The following is a 19,749-nucleotide window of genomic DNA, read 5'->3' as shown; positions in this document are numbered from 1 at the left end:
AACCATTTGTAAAATAGAGAAAGCTTTTCATCAGAGGTGGGAACAAGTCACTGATCTGCAAGTCACAAACAAGTCTCGAGTCTTTGCACTTAGGTCCCAGGTCAAGTCGCTAAAGTTCAGAGTCCTAAACAACTCGTAATGCGCTCTTTAAAAAAAGGAAGTGGCTTTTAACCACAGGGTAATAATATATTAAATTTACAACAAGTCATGCATGCTTTTAAAATTTGCACTGGTTTTTCAAAATAAGTACAACTAACTAAACTTAATCATAAAAAGTGCTGACACAGCACTTTTACAGCATATAGCACTACTGAAGACATAAAATGTAACTTTTCCGCGTCACAATTCCCAAAAGAAAGTGGACCAATTTTATACATTTGGTTGAGTTGTGTACTTCTATTATCTTAAATGTCTCTAACAATGTTCAAACCCTGTAACTTTGAATCAAGGAGGGACAGTCAGTGTAATTTGGCCGCCTCTGCCTGTCAGTAGCATTATATCCCTTTTGCACGCATGTCATGGTAGTGGTTGACTGCCAGGAGCTGTTACAAATGAACTTTTTATTCAGTTTTAAGCAACATTTTTACAATACACTTTTTAGATCTTGGTTGTTTTTAACTAAATGTTTTAACCAGATCAAGGATTTTAGTCATCGGATGTCTAGATCCTAAGTTATTAATGTAAGCGGCAGCGCTGGTAAAGCCCCTGCTGTGCCAAAGTGCACTGAAGAAACACTGATTTTTAACAAGAAACTGCTTAATTCAATGTTTTGCCAGTTTAAATAACAAATTCTGTTTCTTTTGGAAAAGAAGAGACCTCTGTGGATAATTCGGCTCCCAGTAAAAACCTCCTGAACATCTGGGCCATAAGTCATCAGAGAAAACATGCGAGTAGACATTAGGATAAACTGGCTAGCAGCTGGATATGAGGAGAAATCTGCAGATCATTCAGCTAGAGGTAAAAACCTCCTGAAGGATCCCAGCCAACTGACTGCAGTGGTCTCTGTTTTGTTTTGTTTTTTTGGATTGAGAGACCCCTAGTGGCAGAAAATAACACACTGTACATTTAACCAGTAAGACATCAGTACAAAACTTGCTGTATTAAACTCATCACATACTGGAAAAATATCCATAACACCATCCATCCTTTAAAGTGATACTGTGTGCTATTGCATGTTTTATGTCTAATGAAATAAAAAGTACTGATCAGGGAAAGCAGTGGAAGTTAATGAGCATTAAATATTTTGGACTTTGAGCAAAGTGCTACAATTTCTTTCAAAAATAAGGAAAAAGGAAATGAGCAACTTCATAAGAAATGTTCCAAGAATTACAAGAAATTAGTAGATTTAGAAAATTACTTTTAAAAAAAGTAAAAATGTCTAGGAAAAAAAACTGCATTTATAATTATCAAGAATACATATTTAAAATTGTGTCACTTACATTTTTAAGCACTTTTTTAAGTATATCTTTTTTTAGCTTTATTTCTTTATTTTAAAGTAAATGTTTAGATTTTAACAATTTCTTGCTGAATTTTGGGTCATTTCTTTTTCCGTTGCTCCTTGTCTTCCTTCTATGTCTTCGAAAGACATCAGATCAGTTTGTTCAGGTTTCAAAGGGTTAACATAAATTTTAATCCGTGGGCTCGGGGGAATTTATCAAGTATTTTCAAGTCAAAAGGCTCAAGTCCAAGTGAGTCATTGTTGTTTAAGTTAGCAAGTCTTTTCCGTTTTTGTCGAGTCAAAAGTCATCAAATTTGTGACTCAAGTCCACATCATGTGACTCGTGTCCACACCTCTGCTGTTCATTCTTTTTTTCAAATTACATTTCCTGAAGCCAACCTGCCTCTCTCCTCCTCTTCCTCGAACTTTTATCTACTCTGCTGCATCTCTCTCTGAACCTGCACCCTCCTCCCCTGCAGTCAGGACCCGCCCGGCCGCAGGAGGCGAAGAGTCGCCATTCTGCAAACACTGATCGTCATCATCATCACCACTGTCGTCTCCTTCGTCATCGAGCGGCGACACGCACTCCAACATTCAATTTAAAAACGCACAAGGCTCATTACTTTCAAAAAAACCCCAAGCACACTCGGCAACGAAGCCAACACTTCTTTAAGCCACAACAAAAGAAGAAACATGTAATAACACTTATAATAATAATGTAAATAATATTAACCACAATAATAAGCAGCATGTTGTAACTGAAAAGAGAAAATATATATAAACCAATATATTTGTACATTTCAGTACTAAAACGTTCAAAAAAAAAAAAGGATATTAAGTGTTTAGAAAACTATATATAATGTATTTTTTTGTATTGCACATAGTCATACTATCACATGTTTGCTGTTGTAAGAACATGTTGCTTTGTGTTTTCATGACTGCCTCCAGACGATAACAGGAAGCTGGTTAAGTTACAACTCATCTTTGCAAAATAGCTGTAAAATTGTGCATCTTGGTGAATGTGTGTTTACACGTGTGTGTGTGTGTGTGTGTGTGTGTATTAGAGCTTTGATTCTCAGTCAGAAACCAACTCAGCACCATCTGACCCAACAGGTTCAGTCCCATCCAGGTCCTGGCTCTGTTTTCTCTTAATTTTGTAAGGTTTCACTTTAATCATCAGTTCTTTCCTTAAAACAAGGCGTGGACTTAATTGTTTCTTTGTCCCCTCAGTAAGCAAAAGAAATAACTTTCTTGCTTTCTAGATTCAATTCTTCCTGTGATTTATGAGCAGAAATTCACTGCATGTAATAAACACTACGGTGGTTCAGTCTTTGATCCGACTAAGGGCCCTTTCACACCTCCCTCGTCCAGTCCGGACTTCTGGACATTTAAGTTTGATCCGGAAAAAAATTACAGGTCTAAAACCTCCCCAGGAACACGTTCTGGCCCAAAAAGCTAAACCCTGGTCCACTAAAAGAGGTGGTCTTGATCCAGAACAAACTGAGCCATGGTTCGGTTAGTTGGGGGCGATCGGCTGTTGCTGCTGAAGGATTCGCTCGGTGAGTTCCTCTCCTTCTGCTTTCTGCCCAGTTAGCACAAGCTAACACAGCACAGTTTGATCTCATCCAAACCCGTCATATTTTGATGCTTCAGCAGAAGCCCGGCAGCAGCAGTCAATATCTGACAAACTGCAGTAAATCATCTAAGGACACAGCGTGACTCTATCCTTAAATCTGTTAATAATTGTTGGTAACGTTTACCATATGATACTTACAGTTAGCCATGTCGCTGTGTGTGTGACTGCCTTAGAAAAAGAGCTCTGGTCGCGCAGCAGCAGTCTCATGACAAAAAGAAAGAGAGGATGAGCGAATCATTAAGCTGCACGCAGTTCTACAGTAACATGAGTTTTAACTTGTTTTAGTTGCAAGACCACACAGAATTCATATGGATTAGCTGGTGTTAATTCACGATCGCAACATCTTGGAGGGACTAACTAAGGGTGCTTGCACAGTTGCAATTTGAAACAAAACTAACTATATTAAATTTATGCAACGTAACAAAAATGCTTGTGCAGGTGTGAAAAGGCCCTGCGACAGAATAAGGTTTGATGTTTAGAGCTTGTCTAAACTCTGCACATGTGAGGATTCTTTTGGGAAGTGAACTCTGACTCGTCAGTCAAAACCGAGGATCAGTAACAGGAAACATTTCATGAACACAAGAATAGTTGCAACAGCAACCTCTGAGGGAAGGAGGATCAGGTCTTCCTATTAGGGACAAAACATTACACTGAATTACAGTTGGCACAAACGGAGGCAGCTGTGGATATATGAGGATCGATGGAGCAACCAAAATACTTCTGATCTCGTTTTTAAAGTTTGATCTGCCACAAATGCAGTAATTAGAAAACTGAACGCCTTTTCTCTCACGCCAGAACACGGCTGCTCGCCTACTTTTTCTGCGCACGTCAGAGGAATCTGGGAGAATTTGTTCATCCATCTACTCTGAGCCAACACCTTGAAATATGGACGCTGAAATCTACCTGCAGAGACCTTGTTAACTCTTTACGACTGAGCTGTAATAAAAAAAGTGTGCGTGAGTGTGTGCACGTGCATGCATGTGTCTTTGTAGCTTATTTTGCAGCAGCTGTGAAAGAGGCGTGTTGCTTGTTCGACCCCCCCCGCCCTCCCTCCCTTCCCCTGCAATCAAAGAGTAAACTCCACTCTTCACATTGCCGTGTCTGATATTTGAGTGTAAAGCAGCTCGGGTAGAACAGGAAGTAGCTCCTGCTTCAGAGGATCACCACAAAGGCGTTTCAGTCGTCCGTAAGACACAAGGGTGGAAGGAATGGGACAAGAAACCAGCAAGAGGCAGTCCTCGAATTAGACATCTTGCCTGTGATCCAGACATCCTTACATTCCCGAGAGCGTTCTCCTCTCCGCCTGCACAGTTTCTGACCGTTTCACCCTCGATGCTCTCAGTCACACGCAGAATATTGTCTCTTGGTCCCAGATCAGGGGAGTTTTGGATTTGAAGTGGACGCGCTTTAGATTCCACAAGGTGGCGATATTCATCAGTCCTGCTCCTGCAACTTTACAATCACACACATCAGATATGCACACGCCTGTGTAGCATGCACACCTCTACACACACACACACACACATACACACACAGGAAGAGAGCAGCGGGAGATGGGAGGGTCACGAGGTGAACAATGAGCGTTAAATCGGCAGTAACAGACACACACAGTCTGCAGCTCTACACATACACCGGCTCACATCCCTCCCCCTGCTCTCCCTCCTCCTCTTCATCCTCCTCTTCCTCCTCCTCCTCCTCTTCCTGTTCGTCCTCCTCTTCCGGGCCCATGCTCAGCGACACCTCGCTGGCCTCGAGCGGTTTCGGGTAGCGGAAGGGGCAGCCGTTGTCGTCGAAGAATCTGCGGAAGGTGAACTCGTAGAAGGCGTGCTCCGGGTGCTTCCCGTGCGGGGAGCAGAGGGTGTCCAAGGCTCGAGTGCTGTCCCCGCTGTCGCTCCACGCCCCGGGGCCGCCCTCCTCCTCCACGGGGTCAAAGTTGGACGTGTCCATTGGGTGGGCGATCTTGGGCCGGTAGGGGGCCGGCTGCTGCCTCAGATTGCTGGAGAAGTCCATCTGGGTGAAGAAGGGGTGAGCCTTGATCTCGCCGGCGCCGTTGGCACCCAGACGGTCCTCGGCAGAGCAGCAGAGACGGCCGATGATGTCGACGGCCTCGGGGCTCAGTTTGACCTGGGGGGGCACTTGCAGTGTGCTCTCCCAGTTAATGACCTGCAGACGGGAGAGAGACAATACATGAGGTTACCACAGCTGCAGTAATGTCAGGCGCAGATGTTACCACCAACAATTTTGATTTGAAAGTTTATTCCTGACCTCGCAAACAGTAGATGACTAAAGCCCTCAAGGATTTCACAATGTTGCAAGCTCAACAATTCATGCACATTCAGCACAACCTTGCAATTCACAGTAACTTTATCACAAATCTGATTAATTTCATGCTACAGCTGCGCACAGTGTATTGATCTGCTTACCCCCTCTCTCTCTGTGTTTATCATTCTGCTGCTGCGCCTCTCACACACAGTGACAGGGAAACTTAACAAGGCTAACTTTACCTTTCAGTAATTGTTGAAACAACTGAGTCGAGCCATTTGGGTGTTGGTGTGAGCAGCATTGCAACACAAACGCGTGTGCACCACCCAACATCACTGTTTCTAAATCTTCCTGACTTATATGACAAAGAAAACTTTTCACCAGCTAAGATTTTTTTAAATATTTGTTCTATCTGACAATAATACTGGGTCTGAAAATACATCATATCATGATGTGCATCCTATGTAGTGTAATTCTAACTAAAAACCAAACAAAAAAAACAACTGTTATGATAAAAATCCAGCTAAAAATATCACTTGCATTGCAGTTTTTTAGAAAAGCTTTTGCGAAATCAGGGATTTTAGGCCGCAACAATCACAAAAACAACCCTTAAAATCCTGAAGGGAGTCTCAGCATCATGGTCACTCCAAATATGATATCAGAGGTCACATTCGTACGTGGGAGCTGCACAGAAAGAGGTCTGACCTGCTGCGAGTGAATTGATCCAGGGACCCAATGCTGACATTTATTCATTCATTTATTGGTCAATAACTTAAATTTAAATCAAAGCAAGGATATATGTCTTTTTCACTGACCTTAATCTGAGTCTCTGTAGGTGTCGGGGCCAGGAAGGGCGGCTGTCCCACCAGCATCTCAAACAGGATCACTCCCACACTCCACCAGTCACACAGCTGGGTGTAACCTGCACCAGACACACATATTAGATTTTATGCACAAATCCAGCGTCGTAAGTGTTTATACAGACACATTTTTCTGTCGTGTCAGCTCTGCACTTCGAACATGTTGATTTAAAAATGAAACAGTGACTCTGAGGTTAAAGTGAAGAGTCTCAGTGGAGGCTGAGGGTGTTCATTTCAATGCCGGATCAAGAGTGTAGTATTTTTTTATACATAGTACCACAATTTTTGAATGGTAGAAGAAAAACAGGATTAAATGTTTCTACAGTGTTAAACCAAAATAAACTCAAACTGAAGCTAAGTTAGCATTGCTTCATTTTAAATGCACTGTGCTGTGTAAAGAGACAACAAAAGATATGTCAAAATATTCAGCATGTCTGCGGTCTGCTGGTTAACATTTTTAACACTTTCAGTTCCAGTTGTTGTCCTTATTATGGCAAACTTTAGATTCCCCTCATCTGAGAATTACAACTGATTTTAGTGTTTTACATCAAAGAAATAACCAAAATAAAATAAAAACACATGTTTGACCCAAGGACAGTTCAGGCACAAAAGATTTGAAATGAAAGGAAAGGGAATATTAACCTACTTTGAAATTCAAAGTAAAGAAATTATTCCAAAAACTTAATAAACAAAAAACAACAATGAGGTTGAAAATGCAAAGACAAAAACAAATATGTGCCTGGTTGATATATCAGTGAAGATCACCTGTAAGGAGAACAGATATACAATATTGTTTGGTTATGTGTGGTTTATGTTTCATTTATTTAGGATATTTTAATTTTTTTTTACATTTCAATTCCAAAGTTGAATATTCTGGAGAATTGAACGTTCTCTTTGAGAGGATGTACTTGCACTATAATGCTATATCATCATTATATCAGTGGCATAAAATGGTCTTAAAATGATGTCAACAATAATTTGGTTTATCGCGATATTTTCTGGGAAATTATAAATCGTCCAACAAAATTTGTCAGCGTGACAGGCCCGATGACAGATACTAACCTTCACATGGCAGCCTTTGAATTCTTCCGCATATTTTACGATGATTTTATTCACGTAAACAATTCCTATCCCTGTTATGATTATCTGTTCAATCATCAGGCACTCAGATGAGCTGTAGTCCATCACTGCAGTCTCTGACAGATATCTGTTATCTGTTCACGGCTCAGTCGACGTGATGGATCTGCCGCCGTGCAGAGGATTGTGGCTCTGAACAGCCAGAAAAGCATGCTGGCTTTCAAACTGCAGGATGCAAGTGGATGTAGTAGAACATTCTGGTATTTTTGGCATACTGGATTTGTTGTGTTAAATCTTTTTTTAGCACACTAAACAGAATAATAGTATGGCTATTAGGGCCCACGGTTTATTTCAAACATCTGTCATCTGCAGCAATTCACCTTAGAATTAAAAGGTTCTATCTGACATTTTTGTCAAAATTTTAGTTATTAATATATTTTTATTCTGTGACACTTTTACATTATCTGAAGTACTTTCGGACTTTTTGTGTAGAATATAAAAAGGTTAATATTGTTTTTATTTTTTGGAAACAGCTCAGAACAAAGCTAGAACCGTATCATTTTAAGGTGGTGAGATTTGCATCATATTCTCACCCACCTTTGCGCAGCAGCACCTCTGGCGCGATGTAATTCGGTGTTCCCACCAGGGAGTGAGCCAGGCAGCGCTGGTGCTGCCTGTTGGCGCGCTGCTCCAACGTCATCAGTCGGTCGCCACAGCGACAGTTAGACACGTCGTCCCAGAAGTCACTGGGCTCCATGCTGTCCTGTCTGACGTGACTCCCTGGAGGAAGAAGAAGATGAACAATGCTGTTAAACACATGATGAGCAGCAGTGGAAGAAGTATTCAGATCTGTCTGTAAAAGTACTAATACCACACTGTAAAAATACTCCACTACAAGAAAAAATCCTGCAGTCCTTTTGCCTAACTACAGACACTTCTGGCCTTTTCATTTTTTATTTTTCCATCATTTTGGCTTTTGGCATGGGTGTGACTCATTTTTAGTGAAGTCAATCAAACTTTATTTGTAGAACACATAAAAAAAACTCCAGTTGACCAAAGTGCTGAACAGGCAGAATCAACCAAGACAGAACAATAGAAAACAATAAATATAACAGACTGCAACACAAAGGAGTCGATTTAAGTATCGAGCTCCGGTCAGTCGTGTGTCAGCAAGAGGAGGTGGCTTTTCAGCAGTGACTTGAAGCTTTTTTTATGGTTTGAAATTAATTTTGGAAGCTCAACCTCAGCTCATAATTAGGTCTATAATAAACCGAGTGGCCCAAAAAGCCTGGGCTTCAATATCTTTTTTGTTTTATTTTTCTGAAAATGAATGAATATTTTGTAGTCATGATTAAGACTGAGGTTGGAAAAAAAATTTGCTAAGTGAAAGTTAAAAATAATATAAACACATAGCCTATTATTTCTTTAGCTGTTTTAAGAAGCAGACATTTTGTCCTCTAAGATTTCCTGAGGGAGTTTGGTGAATATTTGACATTATACAAAAAATAAAAATGAATCAAAATGAATGTTGTTGCTTATCACTGACATGTCCCAGACTGAGAAATTTGCTAGAAATTTGTCAGTAACATTACCTGATAAATTACCTGAAAATTATATGTATACTCTGTGTGTGTGTGTGTGTGTGTATATATATATATATACTATAAAGAGCAGAAGAACAAAAAAACGGCCTAGAAAAAGTGCTGCAAAACTATAATTATGTAATATAATTGTAAATATTTAATTATGATAAATTATAGATACAGTTTTTCCCTGGGTTTTTTTCCTTTTCCCTTGCTTTTAAAAAAAAAAAATCTCTAAAAACTTTTCATGGTGTTAAAAAAAAGGCTTTTTCAGCTTTTTGATAATGCATTTTCCAGCTGATCCAAGAGGGTTTTCAAAGCCGGAAAAAAATACACTTCATATACTTCATATGTGGTTTTAACTGGACAGGAAGGAGATGAAGACTGAAAGTAACAAAAGCTGACAGACTTATGAAGAAGTATAAAGTTTCATAAAATGGAAAAAAAAACAAGTAAAGAACGTAGTAGAAGTATTCATTAATCCATCATCTCACTCGGCCTCCTCACCTTTCTGGTAGTACTTGGAGTTGTGCGTCCAGCGGAAGCCCGTGCACAGACCGAAGTCCGTCAGCTTGATGTGTCCGTCCAGGTCGATGAGGATGTTGTCGGGCTTGATGTCGCGGTGGATGAAGCCCATCTTGTGGACGCTCTCGATGGCCAGCGTCAGCTCCGCCACGTAGAAGCGCGCCAGAGGTTCGGGGAAGACGCCCATTCGGATGAGCAGACTCATCATGTCTCCTCCGGGGATGTAGTCCATGACGAAGTAGAGACTGTCTCGGTCCTGGAAAGAGTAGTAGAGACGCACCACCCACTCGTTGTCCGCCTCCGCCAGGATGTCACGCTCTGCTTTCACGTGGGCGACCTGCAACAAAGAAAGTCATCGTGTAAACTACGGCTGCAACTAATAATTATTTTAATGATTTAGTCAATAAAATGTCATGAAACGGTGAAAAATGTCCATCCCAAATGTCCATCTCAAAGTCCAAGGTGATGTCTTTAAATGTCGTCTTATGTCAGTCCAAAACCCCAAAATATTCAGTTGAATATTATATAAACGCAGGGTTCATACACATTTTAACTGATAACTTTCCATGACTTTTTCAAGACTTTGAGGCAAATTTTAAAGAGCATACATCCTCTGAAATCACCATGGATGCTCCTTATTGGTTCTGTTTCATTAACAGCCTTTTGAATATATATTATTAAAAAAAAAAACATTGAATTCAAAACAGGATTAAAAATCTAAATATAATGTAGGGCTGCTTGCAATTCATGGCTGTATTTTGTTTTTATTTTTCTGCTGATTTTTTTCAGAAAACGTACCTTTTACATGACAGGAGGGCATGTTTCCTTAAAAAAGTTTTTTTTTTTCCTTTAGAAGTTTTTGGTGAATGTTAAAGTTAAAGCATGTTTTCTTTTCTTTTTCTTTTTTTTTTTAAATTGAAAGTTATTTTTTATTGAAAAAGTTAGGTAAAAGTTAAAGAAAAAAACAGAAATTTTCTTTAAAAATCTTGATTTGTAAAGCATGTTTTTTGGCTGTTTCTTTAATTATTTAAAAGAGTTTGACAATTTTGAAAGATTAGAAAAATTCTGACACCATTTATCACAGCCAGAAATGGTAAAAACAGACATTTTTTTTTGGATTTTCAAATTTTGCACAGTCCTTGAACACATCATGTGTTATTGTACTGGTTTGTGAAACAAATTTTTGTGACTTTTCCAAATCCTTCAGGAGATATTTAATTATCCAGAAGTTTTCCTGGCCTGGAAATTCCAAATTCATGTGCAAATTCCATGACTTTTCCAGGTTTTTCATGACTGTACAAATCCTGTAAAGTAACAAGCACCTCAAATATGTACTTCAGTACAGTACTCGAGTAAATGTACTCAGTAACCACTGCAAACTGGATATAATTAATATAAGCAAACACGGTACAAAGTTGAAGACTTCTTCCTATATGAACAATAATGTATCAACTCACCTGGTTGCGGTTGAGGACGTCTTTCTTGCGCAGTGTTTTCATGGCATAAAGTGCACCCGTGTCCACTTTACGTGTGAGACACACTTCACCAAATGCACCAATGCCCAGTGTCTTGATTTTGACAAACATGGACTTGTCCATTTTGGCTCGGCGTAGCCTGTTGTAGTTGGACTCTTTCTGGTTCAGCATCTTCCTCATCTGCTCCTGCTCTGCCTCCGACAGGCCGGCCTGGACAGGAAGGACAGCAGTTAAAAACAGATGGTGACGGGAAGCAGAGACAATGTAAGAGTAACTTTGAAATTTTAAAACCTGGACACTAATTTTCCATGTTTTAGTTACGAATGTGAACAACAGCTTTATGAAATCGGTCCAGCATTGAGTGAGAGCTCAATGCTGGACCTTTTGTTTAACCAGAAACCACCCAAAATCATCACCACCAATTCCACCAGACTCCATATAAATAAACAGTAATTTTAGCGTTTATAGAGCCAGAATATTTTCACATCTAACTGGGCGAATTAAGGGTATATTTCAACCAAACCAGAGTTAGTGATTGTTAGAACAGTGAAAAGGAAAACCAGGATGTTTTTTGTGAGTTGAATTTTGTGTCTGCAGTCTTTGAATAAAGTGTGTTTCACTGTTATTTAATGTTAATTATAATTACTGTTTATTTAAATGGAGCCTGGTGGGTTTGGTGATCACAATTTCAGGGCTGTTTCTGGTTAAAGAATAACGATCTTACCCTTTAAAAAAGGTCTATCTCTGTAGGGATCCTTTCCAAAATGTTGTCAAAATTTTATCTGAACCTGTCAGTGGCAAAAACTTTTAGAAAGTGTAAATTGACTATTATTGGCTGCAGCCAGTTTAGCGACTCAATAGTGGACAAATTTCAGACATTTTTGTTCCACAAAAACTTGTGAAAATAAGGTCCATGTTGAAAAATACCGAAGTATTAAAAACATGTTTTCATTTAATGATTTAGGAATGTGACACGAGCTGAACCCGCCGCCCTGACCTTTGTTGTCAAAATGGACTAATTCTGTTACCTAACTGTCTGGGTCTGGCTCCGGTATTTTCTCCAAAAATGCCTTTCAATCACTTTAAAGGAGATCAAAGGGGCAGAGGCCAAAGTCATGACTCAGGACAAGCTCCTGCAAACACGAGCGTGAACTCGCTGACTTCTCGATCCAAGACAAAGGTCCCGCTGTCTCAAACAAACGTCCTGAGGGAGAATTCTCTGGATGACAACCTCTTGGACATCACGGCTCCAAACAAACGATTATCATTCCCGTATACAGACAACAATTTCACCAGACGGCCGTTGATTTCATTTTCTTTGAACACACGTCCAGAGACTCTAAGCTGGTTTCAGACTGGATAACTGTCACAATGATCAATTTATTTATTTAAGTAAACTTTCCTCAGTTTCTTGAGAACAGATGGACGTCTGCTCTGATGAGAAGCAAAAAAAAATAATGTAAGATGAAAAATATTGCTGCTTATTAAATAGTCAATACCCTCAAAATCTCAGTTTGACATAAAAATTAAAGCCGTCTTTTCTGTTCTTGTTTGTTTTCTGATGTAATTGATCTATAGCACATTGTGAGTCTCTTGAATTTTGTATTTCACTTTCAAGTATGAAAAGCGAACGGCTGCCTACAATTTATAAAAATCAGCCTGAACACCACAACAGACCGATTTTAAGCAGACATCTTGGTTACATCACTGCAGTTGCACGCGAATTGTGGTGCCAGACAGACAGCAGAAACCGAAGGCGACGTAGGCGTGTCATGCAAACAATAATGGAAAGAGTTTATATGTGCGAGCGGCCACGTATGAGGGATTTCTGGGAGGTGATAGTCTATGATTTCACAGAGGAAATGTGGATTCAAAACTTCCTGATGATCAGCTTTTGAAGAGTTATCTGACGCAATAACAGCTCTGCTGCATCATGAGGGAGCCAGTTCCTACCAACAAGGACACAAACATAGCATCACATGACCTAAAAAAGCCAAAAAAGTGTTTCCATTGCAGTTCGGCTAAATATGGATTTTTTGAATCGCCTGAAATACCATCTTATATGAGCGTAAAAACTTTTGTTAAAACCTTGCGATAACTGGGAATTTTGTCAAACTAACGTATTTCCATAGGCGGATTTCATATTCACAATTTGAATTTGCACATTTTAAGGGTTAATGGAAACCCACTTACTGCTTACATATGCAAGAGTACTACTACTAATAATATAATGTTAAGTATAAACAATTTGGGGTCAGTGGGCTAAAAGCTGCAAAAACACCAGTGTTGTTCTTAAAGGGCCCTGAGAGCTGACAGCAGGAGTTACGCAGCTGAAAGGAAGCTAAAGACAGTCGTGAATTCTGGTATTTTCATTTTTTCAATTGCAAAAGTTCTCGGTGAGTTTAACCGCCTCGTTGCTCTCGCGGTCTGGCGGTCTTACCTTGGACATCTCTTGTTCCAGCTGCAGTCTGCGGTTCAGTTTCTGCTGGTGGGTCTTCATCACGTTCTCTATGTGCTGCTCCATGTAGAACTTGAAAGCGAAAGGCGAGTACGTCTTGATGCGCGACTCTCTCTTCTCCTCATCTCGTCCGTTCTTCCTCACCGGGACAGGAGACGTCTGGATCTGCTTCTTGTCTTTCACCGTTTTCTCTCCCTTGCTCATCTTCGTTTTCTCTTTCACCTGCTGGCTCTCCTCGCCTTTTCCGCTCCCTCCGCTGCCGCCGTGTGTGCTCCTGGTGGCGGGGGTGTTGAGCTCCTGAGCTCCGCAGATGACTCCGGCTCCCTCCTCCGCCCCCGACATGAGCAGGTTTTTGGGGTAAGGTGGTGGAGGGCAGCGCGGCTCCTGAGCCGGCTCCAGAGAGTACGTCTCCTCTGGCATGTAAGCCAGCGGCTCCGCGGCGTCCTGAGCCTGAGCCGCCATCCAGCTCGGGTGACACGGCCCTACAGCTGTTTTGGGCTCCGGCCTCATCACGCGGATGCTCTTGACCGGCTGCTGGATGGGCGGGGACGTTACAGCCGTGATGGTGTTCGGGGGGCCCAGGGAGGGGTCCTGTTTTCCCGCTGTGGGGGGCGCTGCCATCGCAGGTCGGACACCGTTGGGCCCCGCAGAGCGACTGTTGAAGGAGTTGGTTCTGCTGGGGACACGAACCTCCCCCCTGAACGGGCCCTGGGGCTGGGGCTGTCTCGCTTGTGGGGCCCCTTCAGGCCCTGGAGGCCCCGCCCAGTGGTGCTCATAAAGGTCCAGGTTGAGGCTGGCCCTGGATGGCGTCATCAACCCCTGTGGCATGTCTGAGAAGTCGGGGCCCATGGCTGCGACCGCGCCGGGGGAGCGTGACATCATGTGGACCTGGTGGGAGGTGGGGCTGGCCTGGCGCGGGTGAGAATGAGGAGGGAGGTACAGATTCCCGGGGTAACCTCCTCCTGCGCCTCCTGGACCGTTCTGCCCCATGGCGCCTTTCCCCTGCATGTTGACGTAGTTGTCGGGGGGCGCCATGGGGGGCGGTGCCATCTTGTTCTGGAAGGAGGCGGTCCTCTTGACTCCGTAGCCTGCGGGCTCCATCATGTGCGGCCTGGCGTGGCCGTAGTCATAGTGGGGGCCGGGGACGGGGCCCCCCGGCGGCTGCGGCTGGAGCTGCAGAGGCTGGCCGGGGACGTTGTAGCTCATCATGGGCCCGTGCTGCTCCATGCTGCCGGGGTAGCCCTTCTGCTGGGCCCCTGGAGGGTACATGGGGTTGGCTGGGTTGCTCTGGGAGGCCATCACTGGTGGATAGGTGCCCATACTGGGAGGTCGCCCCATCGGGTTCCCCATGGCGGGGCCCTGTGGCGCACCAGATGGGGGCATCATGTAGTTCATAACGGGCGGAGCACCCATGTAGGGTCGAGGCATCTCACCCTCAGGGCCGTATCCGCCAGCCCCCTCGTACATGGGGGCCCCCATCTGGTGGTACGGAGGCATGGCGCCCGCCTCGCCCGGAGCCTCGAGTGCAGGTCGGTGGTCCATTGAGTTTGGCATGCCGGCTTTTCCTGAAAGGACAAGGAACAAAATCAGTCAAAACCTTAACCCTTTGAAACCTGAAAAAAATGGCTTAACTTCTTTCAAAAACATGGGAAGAAGTCAATGAGCAACAAAAGAAGAAAAGACCCAAAAATGAACAAAAGGTCAAGACAAGAAAATCACCTAAACATTAGTAAAGAAAGAAAGAAAGACAGAAAAAAGTTAAAAAACAAAAAAAAAACTGGAAAATGTGTTTGATAAATTATAATAATTTTGTATCAGAATTTTAAAAATTATAATTTTTAAAAAATTCCTCTAGCTTTCTTTGAATTTCTAATTTCTCTACGAGAAAATTACCCCAAAACTAAAAAAAAATTTAAGTTTGTTGTAAAACAAAAAAGTTTTTCTTTTGCTGTTTAGAAAACATTTTCTAAATCTACTTTTTTCTCATTTCTCTTCAAGAAAATTACCCCGAGAATTTGTTAAAAAAATAGTAATAATAATATTTCTGAAACATAATTTTAAATATGGAATTATGATAACTATGTATGTCGTTTTTCCCAAGCATTCCCCCAAAAGACATTTTTTCCCTAGCTTTTCATAAGTAATGTTGTATTTAGTATTTTATAAGTTGCTCATTGCCTTTTTTCCCATGTTTTTGACAGAAATCGCACCAATTTACTCAGGGTTCAAAGGTTTAAATACTTGTGAAAGGTATCTGACGGCAGCATGCAAGGTTTCAAACTACACAAATAAGAACATACGGTGAATATATGAAGAGAAATGAAGAACAAAAAAATGCGACTGGCCAAAGTCGACACACTGAGGTTGTATTTTTGTACCTGGTGAGGTCTGTTTGATGACACGGACGATGAACTCATTGCGAGGGTCGAGGTAACCCATTTTGCTGATGTACTCTAAGGCCGCTTCAATGTTTCTGCTTCCTGTCTGCTTCAGCGCCCGCACTGCCATCTCCTGCGAAGCACAAACAAAAAACAATTTGAGAAAATATTGATAGCTCATTTTGATAGAAAATTTTCTATAACTTACCCTTTTTCCCGCTTTAACAAAAAATGCAAAGGTAACAAGTAACTGTACAAGAACTTTGTCTAAAATTTTGTAACTGATCAAGTAACAGGTAAAAAAAAAAAAAAAAATCAGACCAGACATTCATTGTCTTATTTTCATTCTCACAGACACATAAAAACCTTTAAAATGAGCCTTAAAGTCATTTAATGTGGACGGTATCTGCGATTAATCACACAAGAATGCACAAACAGACACGCGCTTTCTTGCAACACACATGAACTGAAAATAAGGATACTCTGCCTCGAAGGTGTCCACACACCCAATAAAAAACACATTCGGGAAAAACAAAAACAAAACATTGGCCCAGTGGGCGCTCAAGCACCTGCATCCTGGGGTCACATACCAGCGCCTTCCTGCGCCTGTCACAACACCGCACAAAAAATAACAGACATCAGAACGAGGCTACTGGAAACTGGAAGAATAATTCAGAGAAATGGGAATAATTCGTGGGGATGGAAAAGTTCATGACATGTTTTTATTTGTCTTTTGTTTGTTGTGAAATAGGCAATTAAATTGTTAAAAAAAACAACTGAAACTTGACAAATTTTGTGGTTTTGCATGCGTGTTTTTTTTTTTATTTGTAACTGTGATTTTATGTGAGTCTCATGCATGTAAATGCTTTTTTCACATTGTTTTTGTGTCAATTTTCTGTCACTGTGTGCCTGACAAAGTTTTTTTGAATCTTGAATCCTGGCCGACTGTGATATTTCATTTTAAGGCCAATATCTGCAGATATCGATGAGGTGCCGATATTATCGTGCATCCCTAATTTGCAGCCCGAGACCGAGGTTCCCTCAAGTTAAATGTCAGTTAAATCAATCACGGTAAATTGGTGAAATTTAATATCAAAATAAATGAATAATCAAATGGGGGACCGTGACCTTATGCATACCAATTTAGAGGTCCTCGACATGAAAAAGGTTAAGAACCACTGATCCATCACTACGCACTATTTTAGACAACACAGTGTAACATTTAACATTCCTGAATTCACTCTTTCTTCATTTCAGACTCAAGAGACTCAAAACTTTTTTCTCGATATTGGGAGTAGATGGCACTTAATACTAACGGACTGTTCATCAGCTCACGTGTGGTGAAATTTAGTTGATTCAAAAACATATTTACATCCAGAATTACCTGAAAATCTACACAGGTTGTTCATATTTAGATCCAACAATGAGGATCATAGAAGAAAGTTTCATTTCTAAAGTCAGTCGCTCACACACATTAAAGCAGACGCGTGTTTCAGTTAATGGAGTCAATCTGTGGGACTCTGGATAATGACTTCAAATGTAGCGCAAATATTATTCAATTTAAAAGAAGACATGAAGACAAAATAATGGGACATACAGTGATGTTAAGAGGACTGTAACTGATTGCATAGTAAATATAGTACAGTTGGCCATTTGTATCTGTATTTACAGCAGCGTCTGTTATTAGTAAGAAAGGGGCAGATATTATACGTTTTTCTTCTTCCCGCTCCTGTTTGTTCATGGAACGTGTAAAAAAATAAAAATAAAAGCGTATCATGGGTTTTTGTTATTGCTTTGGAAATTATACACTGAAATGAGCAAATAAACTAAACATGAATGAATGAATTTCACCTTAATTTTCAGTCTCAGTTGTGTCATATTGTGTTAATGAAATTCAAAGCGCTGACGATTAAATACTAAACACAGACGACCGGCAATAACACCGATAATGTGAAAAAGAGCATGAGATTTTAAAAGTAAACTATAACACACAGATAATGTGAAAAAGAGCATGAGATTTTAAAAGCAAACTGCATTAAAAAGATTCCTGTTTGGCGGCCAACTCTCACATCACCACCATCAATAACGCACCACCCAAATTATTAACGTTGAGATGATTTAGTTTGCATATTAAAAGTTTAAAGTTGATGCATAATCTCTGATCTCTGAGGTTGTGACTCTGGAAAGAAGAGGACGTTATATCGAAGGAGGGACTCGTCTGTTTTTGCAGAAATGGAAGAAAATTGAGTGTCTGGGACCTCAACATAATTTGGATTTGTTGGGTTAAAAACTCTTGACAAATGTCTGAACGGGGACACTGGAAATAAATTGGATTGATGAACGAAATAGTCATTATTGACCTCATCACATTGTGCCTCTCATTATGCAATGCCCTCTTTTTTCTCTCTTCTTTCTCTCTTTTGCTTCAGTCGACCAGTTATGTGATGTGCAGTGTTGCTGTTTGGACACATTCCTGAAAAAAAAATGAATGAAAAGCCGAATAAAAAAAAAAAATCTGTTAAATCCGTGCATGAAACTGATTGAATTCTCCTCATACTTCATGTAAAATGTTATTTTATTTAATTATTTGCCCTCTGGCTCCCTGCTCAATCAAACAGGGGGCTCATCTCAGCCTCGGACAGGTGGGTCACTGCAAGAGCCCGCAGCTATGTAGGTCACCTATGTGAAAAATGCTGGTTAACCACTCCGGCATTTTCTATTCATCAGCTGCCGTGTAATTTATGCTTTAGACACAGCGGCAAAAATGTGAAGGAGGAAACATGCAGAGCATTCCTCTCGCATTTACGTCCTTTTATTAAACAATGCCAATCATTCCTTTGGCTCTCTCTGGTGTTCGTTTACAGCAGGAGATCTGAAAAGCTTTTCTGCTCCAGATTCAAATGAGAAATCACTTCAACGCGACTTTACTTCATTTGCGGCAAGACAGAACCAATTGTGGTTCTGGTTTACACCCGAAAATGTTGGGATTTATATAAAGAGAATATAAAAGGGGACACAAAAGGCCAGACTGACAGTTTCATGGATTAAATCATAGAGTTTCTGTTAGTGGCACCACAATATTATAAAAAATAGGTCATCGGAGTGAAACGGCACAGACAGTAAGAGACATGCATCGTGCACACAGACGAGCCGTCAATATTCTGTCTCAGCACGTACTCTGATATTTTACTTTACAAAATCCTGCATTTGAAATCTTAAGTAAAAGTACGTACATATAAGTATCAAAATATAACTTGTAAAATATTTGTTTTTTTATTTTTTTTATCAATCATCTGAATTTGCAAAGTAACTTGTGCTCCAAACTAAATGTACTGGAGGAAAAAGTAAAATATTTTCTGCAGCAATGCATTGGAGTTGAAATACAAAGCAGCATAAAAGGGAAAAACTCAAGTCAAGGAAAAAAAAACTAAAAAATTATACTAAAGTAAAGTACTGGAGTAAATGTACTTAGTTACATTGCGTCATTGTTATCATAAAAACTATTAACAACTACATTTTTTTACGTCAAAATGAACGTGCAATGTGTAAACCACTGTTTCAATAACTAAGAGGTGCACTTCGAATGTGAATAAGGGGCTAAAGTGCATAGAAATGATAAAATAACAATATATTATTAAAAAATGAAGAAATCCGGGGGAAGGTCGGGGCTGAGCCCCAAACCCTGGAACCACATCAAGTAATTTTTTTAAGGCCTGGGAGGGACTGGTTTGTTAGTTTTTTTTATTTTGACTGAAGGGAGAGAAATTCAACTTTAAAAGGTTGTATTTTGTATGTATTAAAAATCCCCTTAAAAAAACCCAAAACCTGCAGGTTCGAAGGGGTTGTTTTTTTTTTTTTTAAAGCTAAAATTACACAATTTATCATAGCCAGAAACTGTAAAACCAAAAATTAGGGTCAGATTTTTACATTTCCAAGTGCCCATGGACATATCATGTGCATCAATCGCTGTATTTATTCTGTGTCTCATTTAAAATGTTGCTGAACTCCACCATTTGCACCAGTTTCTAAACAAAAACTGATCATCAGAGAGAATTTT

General features: G+C 40.6%; 1 protein-coding gene across 1 annotated transcript in view; it reads right to left on the bottom strand.

The window, feature by feature from the left end:
- Positions 1-4,140: 4,140 nt before the first annotated feature.
- The window catches only part of lats2 (large tumor suppressor kinase 2), a 34,095-nt gene continuing 18,486 nt past the window's right edge, over positions 4,141-19,749 (bottom strand). Inside the window, exons 3-9 of the mRNA XM_042494532.1 lie at positions 15,693-15,825; positions 13,297-14,879; positions 10,839-11,066; positions 9,364-9,718; positions 7,871-8,053; positions 6,152-6,258; positions 4,141-5,237 (exon numbers count right to left, since the gene is read on the bottom strand). Coding sequence (XP_042350466.1) covers positions 4,695-5,237; positions 6,152-6,258; positions 7,871-8,053; positions 9,364-9,718; positions 10,839-11,066; positions 13,297-14,879; positions 15,693-15,825 — 3,132 coding nt within the window. The 3' untranslated portion in view covers positions 4,141-4,694. The remainder of the gene's footprint in view (positions 5,238-6,151; positions 6,259-7,870; positions 8,054-9,363; positions 9,719-10,838; positions 11,067-13,296; positions 14,880-15,692; positions 15,826-19,749) is intronic.

This window comes from Plectropomus leopardus, chromosome 10 (assembly GCF_008729295.1).
Source record: "Plectropomus leopardus isolate mb chromosome 10, YSFRI_Pleo_2.0, whole genome shotgun sequence".
Taxonomy (NCBI): domain Eukaryota; kingdom Metazoa; phylum Chordata; class Actinopteri; order Perciformes; family Serranidae; genus Plectropomus; species Plectropomus leopardus.
The sequence above is the reverse complement of the archived record's forward strand: the minus strand, read 5'-3'. Positions and strand labels throughout refer to the sequence as shown.